The sequence below is a fragment of the Phalaenopsis equestris genome, unplaced genomic scaffold (genome assembly GCF_001263595.1).
Source record: "Phalaenopsis equestris unplaced genomic scaffold, ASM126359v1 Scaffold000670, whole genome shotgun sequence".
Lineage (NCBI taxonomy): Eukaryota > Viridiplantae > Streptophyta > Magnoliopsida > Asparagales > Orchidaceae > Phalaenopsis > Phalaenopsis equestris.
The window spans coordinates 276,728-296,872 of record NW_018165110.1 but is presented as its reverse complement, the minus strand read 5'-3'; the positions used below and the strand labels follow the sequence as shown (position 1 = coordinate 296,872).

The window sequence follows — 20,145 nt, the reverse complement described above, 5'->3', positions numbered from 1 at the left end:
TTAAAATATATAATTATTACTAAATATTTAAGTTTCAGGTAGCAATAATTTTAATGCACAACATGATGTTGCTTAACATATTGAATTTTTTGGGGTCACTCAAAAATTGAACTTGCATATCTTGAATTTATTTAAGGGGAATTTATATACATGCCACACAAATTTTATATATTTACATATCTAACACCTAAACTTTTATATTTACATATAACACTTAAATAGTTGACATCACAAAAAAAAATACCACTATCATTTATTTTTAGAATTGATTTATTTTGAGAAAATTAGAGCGAAGAAAAATAACAATCGACACAAATTCAGAAGAACACAAAAAGATTTAACGAGTTTCGGCAAAGATGTCTATGTCCCCAGGAGCAGAGCGGCGAATTCCTTTCAATATTCAGAAAAGAGGTTACAGAATAGAGGGATGCCTCCTGAGATTACTAATAGGTCTATTTATAACCCCAGAGTAAACCCTAAGTATAATACGTAATTACAACATTACCCCTGTACCGTACCGTGGGGCTTTGCCCCCGCACCCCAAAACCACTTAATTTCCCAATTTGGACAGATTCTTTCGCTCCGCTTCAATCTAGCGTCTGTCCTTATATGGTATATGAGTCGTACCAAAACAAATCTTCAGCTTGGTGAATATCCAGCCCCTAAGGAGAAAAGATACCTAGGAGTTACACTTGCACCACTGTGGGTTGGGCCACCATGCTTCTCTAGCAACTGCAAACATTCAACAAGTCCAAGCAATGCAAGAACTTGTTGAGAGTAACTAGCTTGGTCAACATATCAGTTGTATTCTCATCAGTATGAACCTTCTGCAACAGTATCTCACCAAAAGCAATCAACTCTCTGATCTCATGATACCTGACATCCATGTACTTTGTTCTCACATGGTACATCTGGTTCTTAGCCAAATAAATAACACTCTGACTGTCAAAATGCAACTGAACTCTACCTTGCTCAACGCCTAGTTCCTTTACTAGCCCGGTAAGCCATAAGGCTTCTTTAGCAGTTTCAGCTACTGTCATGTACTCAGCGTCAGTTATAGATAATGTCACAATAGACTGAAATGTTGATTTCCAACATATAGACCATCCACCAAGAGTAAACACACACCTAGTTTTAGACATTCTGTCATCCAAATCACCAGCATAGTCAGAATCAACGTACCCCACAACTAAAGAATCATCTTGCTGACTGCCAAAAATAATTTCATGTCCTACAGTACCCTTCAGATACCTGAAAATCCACTTGACTGCTTCCTAATGTCGCATTCTAGGTTTAGCCATGTATTTGCAAACTTGACTAATAACATGAGCCAAATCAGGACGAGTACATATCATTGCATACATCAAGCAGCCAACTGCACTGGCATATGGAACCTTTGCCATATCTTCAATTTCTGCATCTGTCTTAGAACACTGTTCTGAAGAAAACTTAAAATGATTTGCCAAAGGAGTGCTTACAGGTTTTGCTTTGCTTATCTCAAACATGTCCAGCACTTTCTTATCCAGCAATTTCTCAACATAGCCTCGTTGAGATAAACATAATCGTCTTGAGCCTCTGTCTCGATGAATCTCTATTACAAGAATCTTCTTCGTAGGACCCAAGTCTTTCATGTCAAATTCCTGACTCAATAAAGCTTTCAAACCATGAACATCATTCATATTCTTTGCAGCAATCAGTATATCATCAATATACAGTAACAGAAAAATAATAGAACGATCATCAAAACTCTTCACATGAACACAATAATCATACTCACATCTCTTGTAGCCAATCTGAATCATGTTTCGGTTTCATAAACACAATATCTGAACAGTGTTATACAAGCGGTTTGACTCCTACATGACTGAGCCAAAATTATATACATAACTGACACTTAATGTCTAATATTTACTTTATAACACTTTAGTGTTATAAAATTATGCATGAAAAGTTAGTAATAGTGGTCTTTTTATGTGATGTTAAAGATTCGAGTGGTATGCAAGTAAATATTGAAATTTAGGTGTTAGATATGTAAATATATAATAATTGTGTGGTATTTATCTAAATGCCCCTATTATATATGACTGTTAAGATATTGCTTGGTTAGAATTTTTTTATGCAGTTTAAGCTGATATAAAGGAACAAATATTACGCCTGATCTCCGGATGTAGAGATATGTATGGAGTCCAATGAAATCACGCCATGTGGAGGTGAGAGAAAAATAAAAAAAAATTTGTTTTAGCACAGGGGAATATTCCCTCACGTGTTATTCTGCATTATTCATATATTATTGTGATGATATTCATGTATTATTGTGTTTTGGAAATATTCCCGATGTTATAATAACGCAATAACACATCAATACCACGAAAATAACACCTGAATAACACGAAATAACATGAGGAATATTCTCCTGTGTTACCGGGCCGGATCACAAGAAAACGAGTTTTCTTTTCTGTCAGCTCTATGTGGAGGTGATTCATTGGACTCCGGACATACGTCCTGAGTTCAAATGTAATAGTTGAGTGGAAATCAAGGAAACATATTGCCATTGGAGGAGACCTGTTGAGGATTTATATGATCCCCACATAGAGTAACAATAGCCTTTGTGTGAGTTTTTGTTTTTTTCTTTTATTTATTTATTTATTTATTTGATGATTTGATATGCATTTGGATTGATCTTGCTAACTTGGAATTTATATGCAAACTTTAATGATGCCACCACAAATCATCATCCAATATTTTTGCTTTCTTGACATGACATCTTTGGTAGACTACGAAAGGATTTGATTAAGTTATTTGCATGCTCGAGCTTTCAATGTTATATCGTGAAAGTTTATCATCTTAGCGTTGAATGATAATCTCATACACAAATATAAGAGCATCTCATATTACATATGAGATTTTTATGTAGAAAAATGATAGCAAAATTGTGGGGCTTCATCCTGATGAAATGATTCAATTAATTAGAAGTATATATTAATAGTGAAATTGGTAGGAAAGATGCCTTTAATAGAGATGGCGAGCGCATGACCTGTGTTAACATTGGGCCTCAGTAATGTGGTGATATGAGGAATTTGCTTTGAGGGAAATGATTGGCTCAACATTGTTAGCAATTGTTGTTGTCTATCTTGGTGGTAATGTAGGTAGGTTGTTAGCTTTATTAGCAATGATGGGCATCAATTTTTTTTGTCATTGGTAGACATCTGCCTCTTTGACGACAATGTCTGTTAAATTTGTTGGCAATTGACTTGTATCAGCTTTTGTGTTGTGACGTGTTGATAATGATAGTGATGACTGGCTTCTGCCATTATTGGCAATGAATACTTTAGTATTATTGATGAAGTAGAAGCCGTCTCTATTAGTGATATCGGGCATCGGTGTTCGTTGTGATTGTGAGCATCGACATTATCAATGATAATAAGCATTGATGGTAAAAGCGTTATGCTTATGCTAACTCTATCAATGATTTTTTTTTGCTAATCTTGTGTTATATCTTTACTTTGACCTTCTTTTTTGATTAATACACCCATTTCTCGTTAGTTATCTAGATTGTTTTGATTTCTTCTTCCAAAGTATTATATCGCTTCTTATTTTTTATAACTTTCTAAAAACCTATAAGCTCTGTTTTGACAAAGAGATGAATGAGAGTATGATTATTTTGATTCCCAACTACTTGTATAGACTATTTAAACTTGTGAAATACAGTACACTATCACTTGAACTCTCATTTAAGACAGTGAATATGAATTTCCTTGATTTGTTATAATTGATGTTTTTGTTGGGGTTATAAATTTTTCTCTTACTTATTCCATCCTTGGTTGCTCCAACTCCAATTCTTTTGAAGTATAAGAAAAGATTGTAGCAATCATCATGTGTTTATGAGTCCCTCATCATCATATATGATGATTTTCTTTCAAATATTTGGATTTTACCATGAATGGTTATTTCTGTAGGTTTCATAAGCGATGAAAATAAACTTCTTGCTCTTATCATTTAGCTTACTTCTTGTCCTATTAGGTGCATACACTTCAACTAAACTTCAGAAACTCTTAGATGATAAATGTAAGACTATCTTTTGCTCCATGATTCCTTGGGTGATTTTTCTCACTTACCTTTTATTGGTGATTCATTGGCCTCTTATTTTTAAGTATTCTTCTTGCCATATAAAGTGTGGTTATATTATTCATTTTTGCTGCTCCATTTTTTTAAAGGAATCTTAGAAGTGTAAGAGGCCAAAATTTTCCATTTGGTTCATATAATTATTAAAGTTCTTTAAAAGTAAAATCATTTCAATCATATTGCATGGTATTGATTTCATGTCCAATCCATCTTTTAATAAACCATAAACTTTTTGATGAATGCTTAAAATATTTTTTACATTTCTTTTATCAAGGGTAGATTTGTTAGGATGATTTGTGAAAATAGATGATTTATTCAAGCCTCCTCAACAACTTAAACTCTTACATACGATAATAATAACAATAAAAGCAGTACTAGGTGAGCTCATCACCATCCTTATTTGCTCAAGAACACAGAGAAGGCATGCAACATAATATATGATATAAAACATTAGCATAATCAGCATAGCCTGCAAATGCATATTTATGTTTTAGTAGCAACAACAGGTTTGACGAGCTCTGATATGATAGGAGCTGGAAGTACTGTGGGCTTAGTATTGTTTATGTTACGTAGATAACGTTTAAGCCAACGAGAAGATTGCTTGGGAGTCCTCCTCAGATCCGGTTCATGCAAGTTGTCGTAGTTGATGTGGTTCAGAACGAACCGGCATGTATAGCCATCCCTCCATTCAAAGTTGTCTAACTGACCACACAAAGTATCCTTTGACATTGGCTCTACTACTGCAAATTTTTAATTCAAAATATATATCTTTAGCTTCATCAATATAAAGATTAAGCCAATTATATACATATATATATCACCTATATTAAAAAAGGGTATGCAAACTGTTTCAACAATAAAAAAATATTATTTTTTTCATTGCAACATATTTTAAGCCGCTACAATTGTTAGTGCGTTCAATTACCGACATATGTGATAACTGAACGGTTTGATTCACATTTATATCACTCAAATCTTTCATATCACATAAAAAAATATCATCATTTTAATTTTAAAAGGTGAAATGTGTATTCTTAATTATAGATATGGTGGTTTAGTGGGATCATTTTTTGTCCTAGAATATATTTACAAGTGATGGTTGAAATAATTTTCTGTGGAACTATTTCAACCCAGAAACTATTTCAACCGGTATTAAAAATGTCTGGGGACTAAATTAAAGGTGTGCATTATTTGGTCAAAATTGAAAAACCGAACCGAACCTATTAAATTTGGTTGGTTCAGCTCGTTTTCAAAATAAGATATTGGTTTTTTTTAATTTTTAAATCCTTAATATCCGTTTTTTTTTTGGTTTTTCAATATTGTTTTGATTTTCACTTAACTGAAAAAATTGTAAATTGGAAATTTTTTTTAAAAAAAAATTATTGTTTTTTGATTTCATGTTCATTGAACTGAAAAATATAAAAAAAAAAGTTTATTTTATGTAATATTGACTGAAATAAATAGAGGATTCTTGAAATTAAATCAATATAATGCGAATAAGATATATTATTTGTAATTCTTTATCTTATAGCCAAATTCCAATAAAAAAATAAATTTTGGTTTTCTTATAATCAAATTATTTAAACCGAATTGAATTTCGATTAGGTTTTATAAAAAATTATGTTTGTTTGGTTTTCCAAATTATGAATTTCTGTTGTAATTGGCTTGACCAATTTTAAAATCGATCCATCAGAACCGACAGAATGCTCACCCCTACACTAAATTGACATTTGTATGCATTCTAGGGCTAAAATAGTGTATCCCTATAAAGAATCCAATAATTATTTCGACGCTATTCTCTCGTACGTAAATACATAGGAATTTGGAGGTACATATGTAAATCTTACATGAAGATATATGATTATATATATATATATATATATATATATGCCAACGAGAAGATTGCTTGGGAGTCCTCCTCAGATCCGGTTCATGCAAGTTGTCGTAGTTGATGTGGTTCAGAACGAACCGGCATGTATAGCCATCCCTCCATTCAAAGTTGTCTAACAGTGACCACACAAAGTATCCCTTCACATTGGCTCTACTACTGTAAATTTTCAATTCAAAATATATATGTTTAGCTTCATCAATATGAAGATTATGACATTGACATACATACATACATACATACATACATTGACATTTGTATATACATATATATCGCACTAAATTGACATTTGTATACATTCTAGGGCTAAAATAGCGTATCCCTATAAAGAATCCAGTAATTATTTCGGCACTTTTCTCGTACATAAATACATAGGAATTTAGGGGTACATATGTAAATCTTCCATTAAGATTATATATATCTATATATATATATATATGATGGGTAAGACATTGAAGAAGTAAGCTAGCTTTAGCTAACCTTAAGGCATCCTCAAGTTCATGAAGGTGAGAGGTGAGGAACTCTGTCCGGAATATATCTTCAGTAGGTATGTTAACTCCATCATCATTATACGCAAGAACCCCTACATATCAAAACATGTTGTGATAATATCAATATAAATATAAAATAATAATAATAATATGATGTAATAACATAATATCACCATTTTCAGTGATGTAAATCGCAGGATTGTTGTATCTTCGCTTTATGTGCCGCAATCCTTTTGGATACACATTCACCCAACTCTTCGGCTGCATTTCATGTCAAATAAAAAGAGGTATATTTGCAAAGCTGGTTTTATAATAATTGCCAATATATGATGAATTTATCATACACATTTAGACAAATGTATAAATTTGTAAATAAATTATGTTAAAGCTGTAAAAAATACTCTTTTTGAATTTTTGTCCTACATGTTAAAAGATAGATTGTAAGGAATTACCTTTGCGGGTCCGATGGGCACCCCAGCTCTCTTAGCTGCATTCCAGGAAGAGTATTATAATTAATTTACATTTATACAATCAAACAAATGTCAGTGAAGATTAGTGATAGTTTAGATGTGATGGATGTAATTAAGTGATATGCAGGCAAATATGAAGATTTGTGTGTGAGTGATGTAAATACATAGAATTGTGTGTTTGGATGTGCAAACGGCGACGTGGATCGCATCATATCGTGCATCTGGCAGCGTAGTGCGAACCAGACCGTGGACGTCCCTGGTGTGTCGGCCTGTACGTCGTCATTGCAGGTCTGTGGTTTGATAGTATAATTATAAGGCTTGTCTTTGACATATCTTGATGTGTAATAGTTGACCCCAATAAAATCATAAGACTCCCTAAGCTTTGCAGACTCTTCGTCCGTGAAGATTGGGAGTCTATCCCCCACCAAAGCTCGCATAGAAAACGGGTAATTACCAAACTTCACCGGATCCAAAAACCTGATCATTAACCAATAATTAATTAAGCTAAATCCTTGATTTGTACATGAAATTAATCTTAAATCATTTATGTATAAAATTTCTCTAAACATTACACACCATACATGTATATATCTCATGTTATAATCATCTGTTATTCCACTTAAGTAAAAGCAGTTAGATGCATATACTTTATAATTCATTACTTACCATCCTACATTGAAATCAAGAACTCTTTGTTGCGCCTCTTTATTAAGTGGACTTTCATCATAAGGTTCATACCAATGTGAGTTTATTGTAATTCCCACTTTTCCCCTTTGCTTAGCCTGCAAAGCCAATAATTAAACTTAAACATGTCATCTTAATCTCATAATTGCATGTTAATTAAAGGTTATATGTATAAAACCCAAATTGACAGAACTTTTGGATTTAGCTGCCTTGGAAGTATTATGAATTACCTGGTAATGGGTTTTGTAGAGATCTACTGCTTCTGCATGAGCTAAGAGTAAGTTATGAGCAACTTTATAGAAGTTATGAGCAACTTTATAGGGTATGAGCAACTTTATAGGGCTCTCTGAGAGAATCTCCAACAGGGCAATTAAGAGGACCAAATCCTGGAATTTCTATGTCTGGGGTGCAGTGGCCAGGAGCCAACCGCCCAAGGCCATATCCCTGACTAGCAAACATCAGAGGTTCATTCATTGTGATCGAATGCTTCACTTTATGCCCAAATTCCTCATAACATAGATTCACATATTTCATTGTAATTACCATGAAGCTTTAGCTCATCAATCAGATTGTGATAGTACTTGAGTCCTTCCTGATTGGGCAGGCCACGGCCCTCTGCAGATTAATTAGTTTGTGCTAATTTAATAAGAAGCTTAAAGAATTAATCATGTCTGAGATTGTAATTAAGATCTTAATTAAGATTAGAGAAGAGAATATATTGAGTTATTATAGTACTTGGGAGTACTCTTGGCCAAGAGATGGAGAATCTGTAAGCTTGGAGGCCTATGTCGACTAAGAGCTGCACATCTTCCTGAAGTACAGGTAGTAGAGATTAATCAGTTTAATTAAGATTAATTTAAGTTCTAAGATGGATTTATAAATTCTTTAATATTAAATATACAATATATATATATATATATATATCCAAATGTGTGTTCATACTTTATAGCGGTAGTATGAGCCTGCTCCCGGATCTCCAGTTGACTTATCGACAATTTTTCCTGAAAAAAAGAATCATAAAATAAATGAGTTTTTTCTATATTATTATAGTTAAAAATCACTAATTATTGTAAGAAATGTCTATAATATTGTTCTTTAAAATTCGTGCGGCTGTTCGTATGAATGTGCCTGCTCCATTGCATTAATCCGTCAGCAATTTTATACTTTTTTTCTTAATTAATGTTTGTTTGACTTAAGATTTTAATAACATTATTAATAAAATGATGTAACTTTTATTATCTTAAGTCATAAAAAACTTAATTAGTCACGTAAATTATGATTACTTCTAAAAAAAATCTGATTAATGTAATTTCTTATTTTTAAGTACAACCATTATGTTTAGCAAAATTATTTAAAATATGATAATTTTTTATAACAAATAATTATTTTTAAATATCCTAAAATTTTTATATATAACAATTTTAAATTATTTTATATTTCGAACAATAATGAATCGAACACGAACGAACACATCATTGTCCGTGTTTGGTTTGTTTCTGTTCGTTTTTGGTTCGTTTAATAAATCAGACAAAAAAAAAAAAAAAGGTTTGTCTCGTTTGCTTATCGAACGAATTGAACGAATTGAACACAAACTCCCTCACGAACTGAACACGAACTGTTCGTGAAAACTAACTCTTTTGATAGCCCTATCCATACTTTATAGCGGTAGTATGAGCCTGCTCCCGGATCTCCACTTGATCTATCAGCAATTTTTCCTGAAAAAAAAATCATAAAATAATTGAATTTTTTGTATATTATTATAGTTAATAATCCTAATTTATTGAAAGAATTTTATGATTTATTATTACTTTTTTCATTATATATTTAGCAACAAGAAATTCATGTCATTAATGCAGGTTCAAATATATCTGAAATTTTTGTATATTTCATTATAAGAAATACATAACTAATATTATAGTTTATACTCATGCTTCTTGAATAAAATTAAGGATAAATATCACTACGTCCGGTGAATTAGAGTTGCAAATAATAACATGGTTCACATCACCCCGTGTGTTCGATAGTCGTTGACACGCCCATCATTAAGACAAATATTTTCTCTAATAAAGAAAATATTGCGTTTGCGTCACCAACGTGCAAACGACAGCGCAATATAATCTTCGCCGTCATCCACACGACATAATATTGATGCTTTAACTCGGACCGGGAGACCTCTCACAAAATGTATCCCATATGCTTGGTCCTCTCCCTCCTGCCTTTGTTGCTCCTTCCACCTAATGAAAAACCCTCAATGAGAGAGCGAAAAAAATTATTACGTACGAACTGTGCATGTTTCGTTGTATTTGTTATTATATTAGTTGTATTGATACAATCAATACAATCAAAATACGAAGAAATTCACATGCACGAACTCCGCACCTAATAATTGCTCGAGTGATAGAGAGAAAAAGAGAGATTGCATGAAACCTGGAAAGCAGAGCTGGCAGCACCAAAAACGAAGTCAGGGGGGAAGATGTTATGCGGCTTATGATCCAAACTAGAAAATGACTCAATTTCCTCCTCATATAAAGCAACATTATCGTTAATTAACCCCTTAACAACAAGATAATTACGTGTTGAACCAGTTGAAGAAACTGGAGATACAACCTTCCAAACCCTTGGTTTCCTTAACAGTGAATTACCACTGGCTAATGTTCCTCTTAGAAGACAAAGCAGCAGGAACCTGAGCGTTAACTACAGTTAGAGCCATATTGTTCGCTGCAATGAAGTGCGGTTAAGAGCTGCAGGCTGTGCCGCATTATATAGGCGCAAGATCCTTCGTATGGAAAGCTTCTAAGTTCTATGTTTATAAAACGAGTTTCACATGAAGGGAAAAGCTGACAAAGATGAATCTGCTCATTTATTTCCAACCAACCTCTTGTTTCACTTTTTTCATTATATATTTCATATATTGATACCTTAAATTTGATAGTTAACCTTCTTAAATATGTGCATGAAAAATCATATTTTATTTTACTTTTAAATAATTAATTATGGCGGTATTTGTGATGTTAAAATTTTTAGTATTTTAAATATAAATATGGAAATTTAGATGTTAGATATATAAATGTGTAAGAATTGTATTGTGTGTATGTTAATGTCTCTTAGTAATATATATATATATATATAGTAAAATAAAATAGGATTAAAAGAAAAAAAAGATAATCACATACAAATCACTTGAAATATTGATATTTTTTTATTAATAATTTATGTGATATTTTTGAACTTCTGTTAGGCATGACTCATATACCATATAAGAGACAGATGCTGGAAAGAAGTGGAGCAGAGTGGAACGAAAGAATTTGTCCAAATTGGGGGAGTTTCGGAATGTGGGTTGAAGGTGCGGGGGTAACGTTCCATATACTACGTCAGTGTTATATATATATTTGTTGTTTGTAACCCTAAAACTATTGTAGCTTGTACTCTTTTATGGAATAGAAAGGAAGCCACCGCTTTGTCCCCCGAGGATGCAGACATTTTTTTGAACCTTTTTAATCTTTGTGTGTTCTTCTAGATTTGTGTCGGTTTCTGTTTTTCTTCGCAATAATTTCTCAACAAGTGGTATCAGAGTAAGGTTCTCGTTTCGCGCGAAGAGTTGTTCGACATTCGTAGCGACGCCGCAGCCGACGGGAAGAGGAGTTCGCGAATCGCGACACGTTTGATCGGGAGAGACAAGGTAGACAGGTCGCGACGGCTGTGCGGTGATTGGCAGGGAGTTCGTGTGAGGATTCTATAGTGAGGATCCAGGACTCTTCCGTGAATCGTGAAATCTGGCAGGAGTGGTTTGCGGCAGATTGGAGCTTCTCGCCACAAACTTCGCGAAGCGGCCCGACGGCGTTGTGGGGCATCGGGAAAGGAAAGTTCGGCTTCAGGATGGAGCAGATGAGGAGATTCCACTAGAAGGAATCTTCCTTCGATTTCCTTTGTTGGAGGCTGTTGCGGAGGTGAACAAAGGAAATTTTCTCCTGGCCCGCGGAGAAGAAAATGGAAGAGAATCAAGGAATCTTCCATTTGGAAAGATTTTGAGCAAGGAATTTTTGGCTGAAGGACTTTTTAAAACTTAGCAGAGGAATCTGCATAAGAGTTTGTTGCAGGATCAACTTCAAATGACATTTCTGATGCAAAATTTGAGGTGGTGAAGTTCGATGGAACTGAGAACTTCAGGTTGTAGCAAACAATGATCAAAAGAATTGTTGGCACAACATGAAATCTTGAAGGCTTTGCGGGGAACGAAACCAGACGCAAAGGAGGATGCATATTGGGAAGAATTGCAACAACGAGCGATAGCAACCATACGTCTATGTCTGACAGATGATGTTATGTATCACTTGATGAATCTAAAATTTCCACGTGATGTATGAAAGAAATTAGAAACTCAGTTTATGTCCAAATCTCTGACGAATAAATTATATCTGAAGTATCTGAAGCAAATCTGAAGCAAAAACTGTATGGGCTGAAGATGCAAGAAGGCTCTGATCTGACACAGCACGTGAATGACTTCAATAAAAAAATCATAACTTTGTCAAGACTTGATGGGAATTTTGAAGATGAAGATCAAGCAATGATTTTGTTGTGTTTATTGTTTTTTTTTCTTATGAACACCTGATGACTATTTTTACATATGAGAAAAAAACTATCAAAGTTGATGGGATCACTCTAGCATTGTTGGCGCGAAACCAACGGAAGCAGAATGCAGGGGGAAGCTCTCATGATGACAGTTTATATGTGAATGGTAATCAGGATCGTGAAAGGAAGAAAGAGAAGGAAGATTCTGAAAGACAAAATTCCAAATCAAATTCTGAAGGCAAAAGGACAATTCATTGTTACAAGTTCAAGGAGACAGGTCATATGAAGAGAGATTGTCCAAAGCCGAAGAAGCAAACTGAGGAGAAAGGTGATACTTCATCGAAGTCCGTAAGTGACAATTTAGATTGCAGTGATAGTGATATGTTTTTGTTGACCTCACTTTTGGTTGAGGTCTAGAAAACTTCTTTAGTGGCTTACTTCATACATGTTAACTAATTCTGACTCAGTCTATTTACGTGATGATAAATATTGCAATATTGTTGGTATTGGTGAAGTTAGAATTAAGATGTATGATGACACATGATTCAGATTGGCTATAAGTTATGGGAGTATGATTATTATGTTTATGTGGAGAGCCTTGATGATCGTTCTATTATTTTTCTGTTACTATGTTGATGATATACAGATTGCTGCAAAGAATATGAATGATGTCCGTGATTTGAAAGCTTTGTTGAGTCAGGAATTTGACTTAAAAGACTTGGGTCATACAAAAAAGATTCTTGGAATGGAGATTCATCAAGATAGAGGCTCAAAACAATTATGTTCATCCCTATGAGGCTATGTTGTGAAAGTGCTGGACAGGTTTAAGATGAACAAAATAAAGTCTGTGAGCACTCCATTGGCAAATCATTTTAAGCTTTCGTTACAACAGTGTCCTAAAACAGATACATAAATCGAAGACATGACAAGTGTTTCATATGCCAGCGCAGTTGGCTGCTTGATGCATGTAATGGTATGTACTCATTCTATTTTGGCTCATGTTGTTAGTCAAGTTTGCAAATAGATGTCTAAAACTGGAAGACGACATCGGGAAGTAGTCAAGTGGATTTTCAGGTATCTGAAGAGTACTGTAGGATACAAAATTATTTTTTAGAGTCAGCAGAATGATCCTTCAGTTGTGGGATACGTTCATTGAGACTATACAGGTGATTTAGATGTCAAAAGGTCTACAACTGGGTATGTGTTTACTCTTGGTGGAGGGCCTATATGTTGGAAATCAACAATTCAGTCTATTGTGACATTATCTACAATTGAAACTGATTACATGACATTAGCTGAAGTTGCAAAAGAAACCTTATGGCTTGTTGGGCTAGTAAAAGAACTGGGCGTTGAGCAAGGTGGAGTTCAGTTGCATTGTGACAGTCAGAGTGTCATTTATCTGGCTAAGAACCATGTGTATCATGCGAGGACCAAGCATAGGTATCACAAAATCAGAGAATTGATTGCTTCTGGTGAGATACTGTTGTAGAAGGTTCATACTGATGAGAATGTAGATGATATGTTGACCAAGCCAACAAGTTCTTGCATTGCTTGGACTTGTTGAATGTTTGCAATTCCTAGATAGTTACTAGAGAAGCATGATGGCCCAACCCACTTCCGCGTGTAGGAAACTCCATGATGTATTTCTCCAAAGGGGTTGGATATTCGCCAAGGTGGAGATTTGTTAGGTATGACTCATATACCATATAAGGGACATATGTTGGAACGAAACGGAGCGAAAGAATCTATCCAATTATGGGGAGTTTCGTTATATAGGTTGGGGCCCGCGGTACGGTACAATGTTAATTTTGTAATTACCTATTGTACGTCAATGTTATATATATGTGTTGTTCGTAACCCTAGAACTATTGTGGCTTTACTCTTTTCTGGAATTGAAAGAATGCCACCGCTCTACTCCCGAGGACTTAGGCATCTTTGTCGAACCTCGTTAAATCTTTGTGTGTTCTTCTCGATTTGTGTCGATTTCTGTTTTTCTCCGCCCTAATTTCTCAATAACTTCTAAACTTATTTATTTATGTGCGTCACAATCAAATTACTGAGAATTTCATAAAAATGAAAAATAATGAATTTTGATATTTAAATGATAATTTAAAAAATAAATAAAAATGGGTAGTTGATTTGTATATAGTAAGTTTCATATACTCTTCTACGTAATTGCCCAAAAAAAAAAAATCCATTAATTACGTTATTGCCCAACTAATTTATCGGCTGCAGTCCGTTTGCCACCATCTTTCACGCTGCCTTCCTAAAGTAAATTCACTAGATGTAGAAGTTTTCGTTGCTTTATATAAAATAATAATAATCATGCCAAATAAATGCAATGATGAATTTATAAAATAATTTTTTAAAGTTAATATTTGTAAAATATATTTCATATAAATGAAATTTATTTATTTTTTTTAAAATTATATAGAATATAAATTCAATTCAATTAAAATTTAATGTACACATTTTATAGTTTAGAGTAAAGTTCCTCAATAATCTCTAATTTATAAAATTATCAAAATAGTTCTCAACTATTTTAATCTATAGTCTTGATGCGTGCTAGAAAATTTGCGGCGGTAGAGTAATGGATTATCTTCTTAGCGTTACATGAGGGTTCAACATACACTCAGATAAATGGAAAAATAATCTGTGATAACACCATAAGTTTTTTACATGAAGAACCTGTAAAGGGGAAAGGGCACGGGGTCTGGCCCAGTTATAAAAATCCACTATAAGTTGATTACAGATGCCCTTTGTCCCACATGCAGAAAAGAGTTACTAGTTTTCCAAGTTACAACGTCGATGCAGAAAAGAGTTACTAGTTTTTCAAGTTACAACGTCGACTTGCTAACGTATAGTCAGCAGTGGTCGATGAAGGGCTCTATTTATATGGTTTTGGGTGTAATTAATGCAAGAATATGAACCATTTTGATCGGACGGTCCGGAGAGCTTTCCTCGATCAGATAATGTCGGATAGACATTTGAGTGCCTTAACGATGTCAAAATTGAGCAATATTGAGCTCGTTGGATTCGCCTTGTCGAGACACTCGATTTGACTATGGACTCGCTAGATCTGTCATCTATTTGACCTTTCAAATGCCTCCAAACATCCTCCAAGAATGATTTAATCACTTAATTTGGGCTTGATTTGACTCGAATTGGACTAACTTTGATATCATTAGATCCGTCTCATCCAGTTGGTCAGTTTGACTATAAATTTACTGAAATCTGAGCTTTGGATGACTTCTTATCAATATTTGAATATTCTTTGCTCAAAATATTGCCTCAAAATTCGTGTCAGATGATGAAAATTTATTAGGAGAGCTCGAATGTCTAGTATAATAATTGGAAATAATTTGTAAAATATATTTCATGTGAGTAAAATTTATTTTAAAAAAGTTAAATAAAATATAAATAAAACCTAATAATGAATGCTAATATACATTTAATAGGTTCCAATAATAGTCTCCCGTATGTGAACCCTCTTGACCTAACATCCTTCTTGGATTCTTATTATTCCTTTTTATTGTCTTAAGCTATTAATTAATTACTGACCTGTCATGTACTCATATGATTGCGTAATATGCACATTTATTTTCATGGACATTTGCATATATACCACAAAATTCCCATGAATTTATATGCCTAACACCTAAATTTTGTTTTTTTTAGATTTAGGCTCTGTTTAGCGCAGTCTAATTTTAGAAGTCCGCTCTCCCCACACTTCCAAAAATGTGCACTTTTTTTTTGCGCGTGCACGTACACACACACACATACATACAATGGCATATACGTAAAAGTCATCATATGTAAATAAATAAATATTGAGCGGCATGCATGTAAACCATCAATAATTTTAATGCATATATTTTAAGTTATTTTCTTAGGATCGAGGGAGAGAGTTTGTGTGTGTGTGTGTGAGAGAGAGAGAGAGGGGAACATGGTGCGCGTGGGAGATCTCGCTCCCGCCTGTCGCTCCCGATCGCGAATCATCGCGATTGCTCCCGTTCTACTGTCGCAAAACCTGTTCCGGCCGTTCCCTGGTTCCGATTCGCGAAGAGTCGCACCTCCCTTATGTCGCGAACCGTTCCTGCCTCCCGTCTCTTTTAAGTTGCGAACATAAGAGAAGAAAGTTTTGAAGTTACAGTTGGTGTTCTTCTTAGGGCTTCCTCGGAATAAAGGGAAGAGAAGTGCAAGAAGTAGTTCCTTGCATGAAGGAAGAAGAAAGAAGAAGAAGAAGATTGTTCTCCCTTGACTTTTTCTTGGTGACTTCTGGCAGAAAAAAATTGAGTTTATTTCTCTTGTGAGTTTATCTTCTTTGGTGTATCTCGGCGTAGAGTTTCTTCGGTGTAGAGAGAGAAGAACAGAGAGAGAAGAAGAGAGAGTGACGAAGTGACAGATTCCTCTTGTAAGTCGAAGTGATCGAATGTTGTAAATTCATCAAATAGTAAAATTCTCTACAACTTCGTGGACGTAAGCAATTTGCTGAACCACGTAAATCTGTGTGTTTCACAGTGTTACTGTTTTCTGGTGTAAATTTTCTCGTTCTACTTTTCGCTTCGAAGATCGTTCTCCTGCTTGAATTATATATATACCACATCGACTAGTGTATGTATATATCTTATATCTTCAAACAAGACTTTCCTGATAAAAACATAGTTCGCATTCCAAATTTAAAGTTCTAAAATCCTATTTATGTTTACAGTATCGTTCACACTTCACTTGAAGAAAAAGAAATATTCAATTTAAAATTTAATTATGATATACTTTTTTTAGCTTGTTTAATATTAATACAATATGAAATTAATTAATTATTAATTGATTGCACCCATCTTAAAATAAATTTAATTTTTTTTTTAAATTTAATCTGTTCAAATTTATCAAAAAAATATTCGAACAATAGTTTTCGCATAAAATTAAATGGAAGTTATAATTGTGTCCACGCATTCGATGAGCAGTTGCCAAGCAATATATATATATATATATATATATATATACATACCACACAACTTATGTATTTGCATATCTAACACTTCAAATTTCATATTATATTTAAGATATTTTGTTGTTATAAACTTTATATAAATATATTTATATACATATATATTATTGAAAAGGAATGGTCGGAGGTTATTATACGAGTCACAGTCATCCCTCATGTGCCTAAGAATTCGATTACAATATCCTACACTCGGGGGGATTCGAACCCCAGACTAGATGAGACTTACAACTGACAAGGAGATGCCCGACCAACTGATCTGAGTCCACAACGCATAGATATATACAAATAAGATGTATTTTAGTTTTTTAAAAGGTAACAAAGGTGATAGTTTTTTTTTTTTGTTTTTTTTTTTATGTAAAGTTAATGATTTGAGAAATGCAATATGAATGTTTAGGTGTTAGATATATAAATACATACATATTTTATCAGTACTTATCTTTACTGAAACCCTATACAAAATAGGTTAGTATGAAAGGCACTCCATAAAACGCAGACTGACATATAACACATGCATGTGGGCTTAGCCCCCTAAGGTCACAAATAATTTCAATACTTGTCGTCGCCATCAAAATTATGCCCATTGTTGCTACCAACCCTAATCATAGTTCTCACCACATATGTTCGAGTCTGGCATTGCCATCAATGATAATGACCACTATCACGACTAAAGGTAATGATGTTCTTGCCAATTAAGCTGTGATATCTATCATCAATGAACTGAAAATCTTTAATAGAAAAAAAAAAAAATCATTGCTTGTCATTACGTATTAAACATATTTATGTCAGCTAGATAAGACATAATTTCAATGCAAATCTAAAGACATTTAAGGGTTAATCGTAGAATTTGACTCTGATTCTTACCATCATTAAATATGGGGTCGATAATTCTATTTACATTTAACTTACATCGAAATATTCTGACACAAATAATTTATGTCAGTTGTTTCGTCCTACTAGCTTCTGATTTGTTTATATGAAGCATGCATCGGAATTTACGTATGAAAATATTTGATGATAAATATTAGCATCGGATTATGGTCAAATTTGTGTCGGAAAATAGAGTATAACGTCGAAATATTATTACTGATTTCGCGTCGGAATTTGCGTTAAAAAAACGCACGCAAATCAGATGCAAGCCTATAACACAAAAATAAAATTTAAAATATCGATTATATTTCCACAACATGCACAAAAATAAATTCCACATCGCATACCACATTAAGTAATAATCATATCACAGATCAAATCTCTAAAAAGTATCATTAATAAGAGGAAAATACGGTCACAAATCATCCGACATAAGAATAGAAAAGTTAATAAAAAAAATTCTACGACAAATGTTTTACATAATGTTTACTAATAAAAATAATAATAATAATAAAAAACTACTCGTCTTTCTATCCTCCTCTTGCACGGATGTCATCGACTGCTTGTCATGTACTCAAATTTTTAAAATAAGAAAGCGAGCTCAAATGTTTAGTATATTAGTTGGAAATAATTGATCAAAGATATTTCATGTGAATAAAATATAGTTTTAAAAAGTTAAATAAAATATAAATAAAACCTAATAATGAACGCTAATATACATTTTTAATAGGTTCCAATAATATAATCTCCCAAATGTGGAAAAATTATTGCATCAGGATACCTCATACAAATTTGTATCAGGTGTCTAATGATAGAGTGTCACATGGTAACCCGGGCCTAAACTGTATATGTCAATTGACCCAAATTACCACATGGCCTCCTGTTATTGGACATGTGATGCAATAATTTCTCCCAAATGTGAACCCTCTTGACCTAATATTCTCTTGGATTCTTATTATTCGTTTTTTTATTATTCCAACTTATTAATTAATTAGCGACCTGTCATGTACTCATGTGATTATGTAATATGCACATTTATTTTTATGGACAATTGCATATATACCACCAAATTCCTATGATTTTACAATTCTACACCTAAATTTTATTTTTTTTTAGATTTATTCCACTCAAATATTCATTTCACAAAAAAAAAAAAAATGCCAGTGTTCTGTTCTGATATATAGTACATTGATTAAAAACAAAATAAAAAATTTTAAAATGTCGAGGTAGAGCTAGCTGTCACCTCCCGAAAAAGCACTTTAGGGAGGTGACAAGTGGTATCATAGTAGATTACTGTCTGACAGGAGTGTGGACTCCCCATGATTTAGTGGGACCCTCGGAGGAGCTGATCTGTGCAAGGGCATCACTTGATTGTGTGGAGGAGAATATCACGGACAAAAATCTCATATCCGCTAGGTGTAGGGCCGAAGAGCAGTATTTTAGAGCAGTATTTAAGTCCTGGGTTGTCCACCTCACTTAAAAGCTCTTTTGGGAGGTGACAAGTGGTATCAACATAGCGCTCTCACTGCACCTACAAAAATATGCAGCTTTTCTTGCATATACATGCATACAATGGTGTATATGTAAAACTTAACGTTTAGGTGTTAGATATGTAAATAAATAAATATTGAGCGGCATGCATGTGAACCATCGGTACTTTTAATGCATATATTTTAAGCTATTTTCTTAGGATGGAGGTTGATATTTTTTTAACTTGAAGAAAAAAGAATATTATATTTAAATTTTAATTATGATATTTTTTTTAAACTTTTTTAATAATAATACAATATAAAACTAATTAGTTATTAATTGATTGCATTCTTCTTAAAATAAATTTAAAATTTAATTTGTTCTAAATTTTCATAAAAAAAAATATTCCAACAATTTTTTTATCATAAAAATAATCTGAAGTTATAATTGTGTCCACCCATTCGATTAGCCAATTATAATAAATGAAAATCATTACTTTAAAAGGATAATTACATACATAGCAATCAAAACATTGTTATTTACAAAATCTAGCACCCAAGTGATATTTTTGAACTA

At 33.3% G+C, this 20,145-nt stretch overlaps 1 protein-coding gene across 1 annotated transcript; it reads right to left on the bottom strand.

Annotated features, from left to right (window-relative positions):
* Window positions 1–4,426: 4,426 nt before the first annotated feature.
* LOC110030173 (beta-glucosidase 24-like) lies at window positions 4,427–10,551 on the bottom strand. Its single transcript, XM_020732770.1, has 16 exons — window positions 10,531–10,551; window positions 10,083–10,349; window positions 9,812–9,889; window positions 9,664–9,694; window positions 9,312–9,370; window positions 8,391–8,466; window positions 8,199–8,270; window positions 7,988–8,146; window positions 7,886–7,947; window positions 7,638–7,753; window positions 7,030–7,448; window positions 6,954–6,988; window positions 6,675–6,762; window positions 6,491–6,593; window positions 6,024–6,169; window positions 4,427–4,718 (listed from the first exon to the last, which is right to left on the bottom strand). Exons 1-16 carry the CDS (start codon window positions 10,549–10,551, stop codon window positions 4,606–4,608), a joined length of 1,845 nt encoding a protein of 614 aa, XP_020588429.1. The 3' UTR covers window positions 4,427–4,605.
* Between the last annotated feature and the right edge of the window lie 9,594 nt (window positions 10,552–20,145).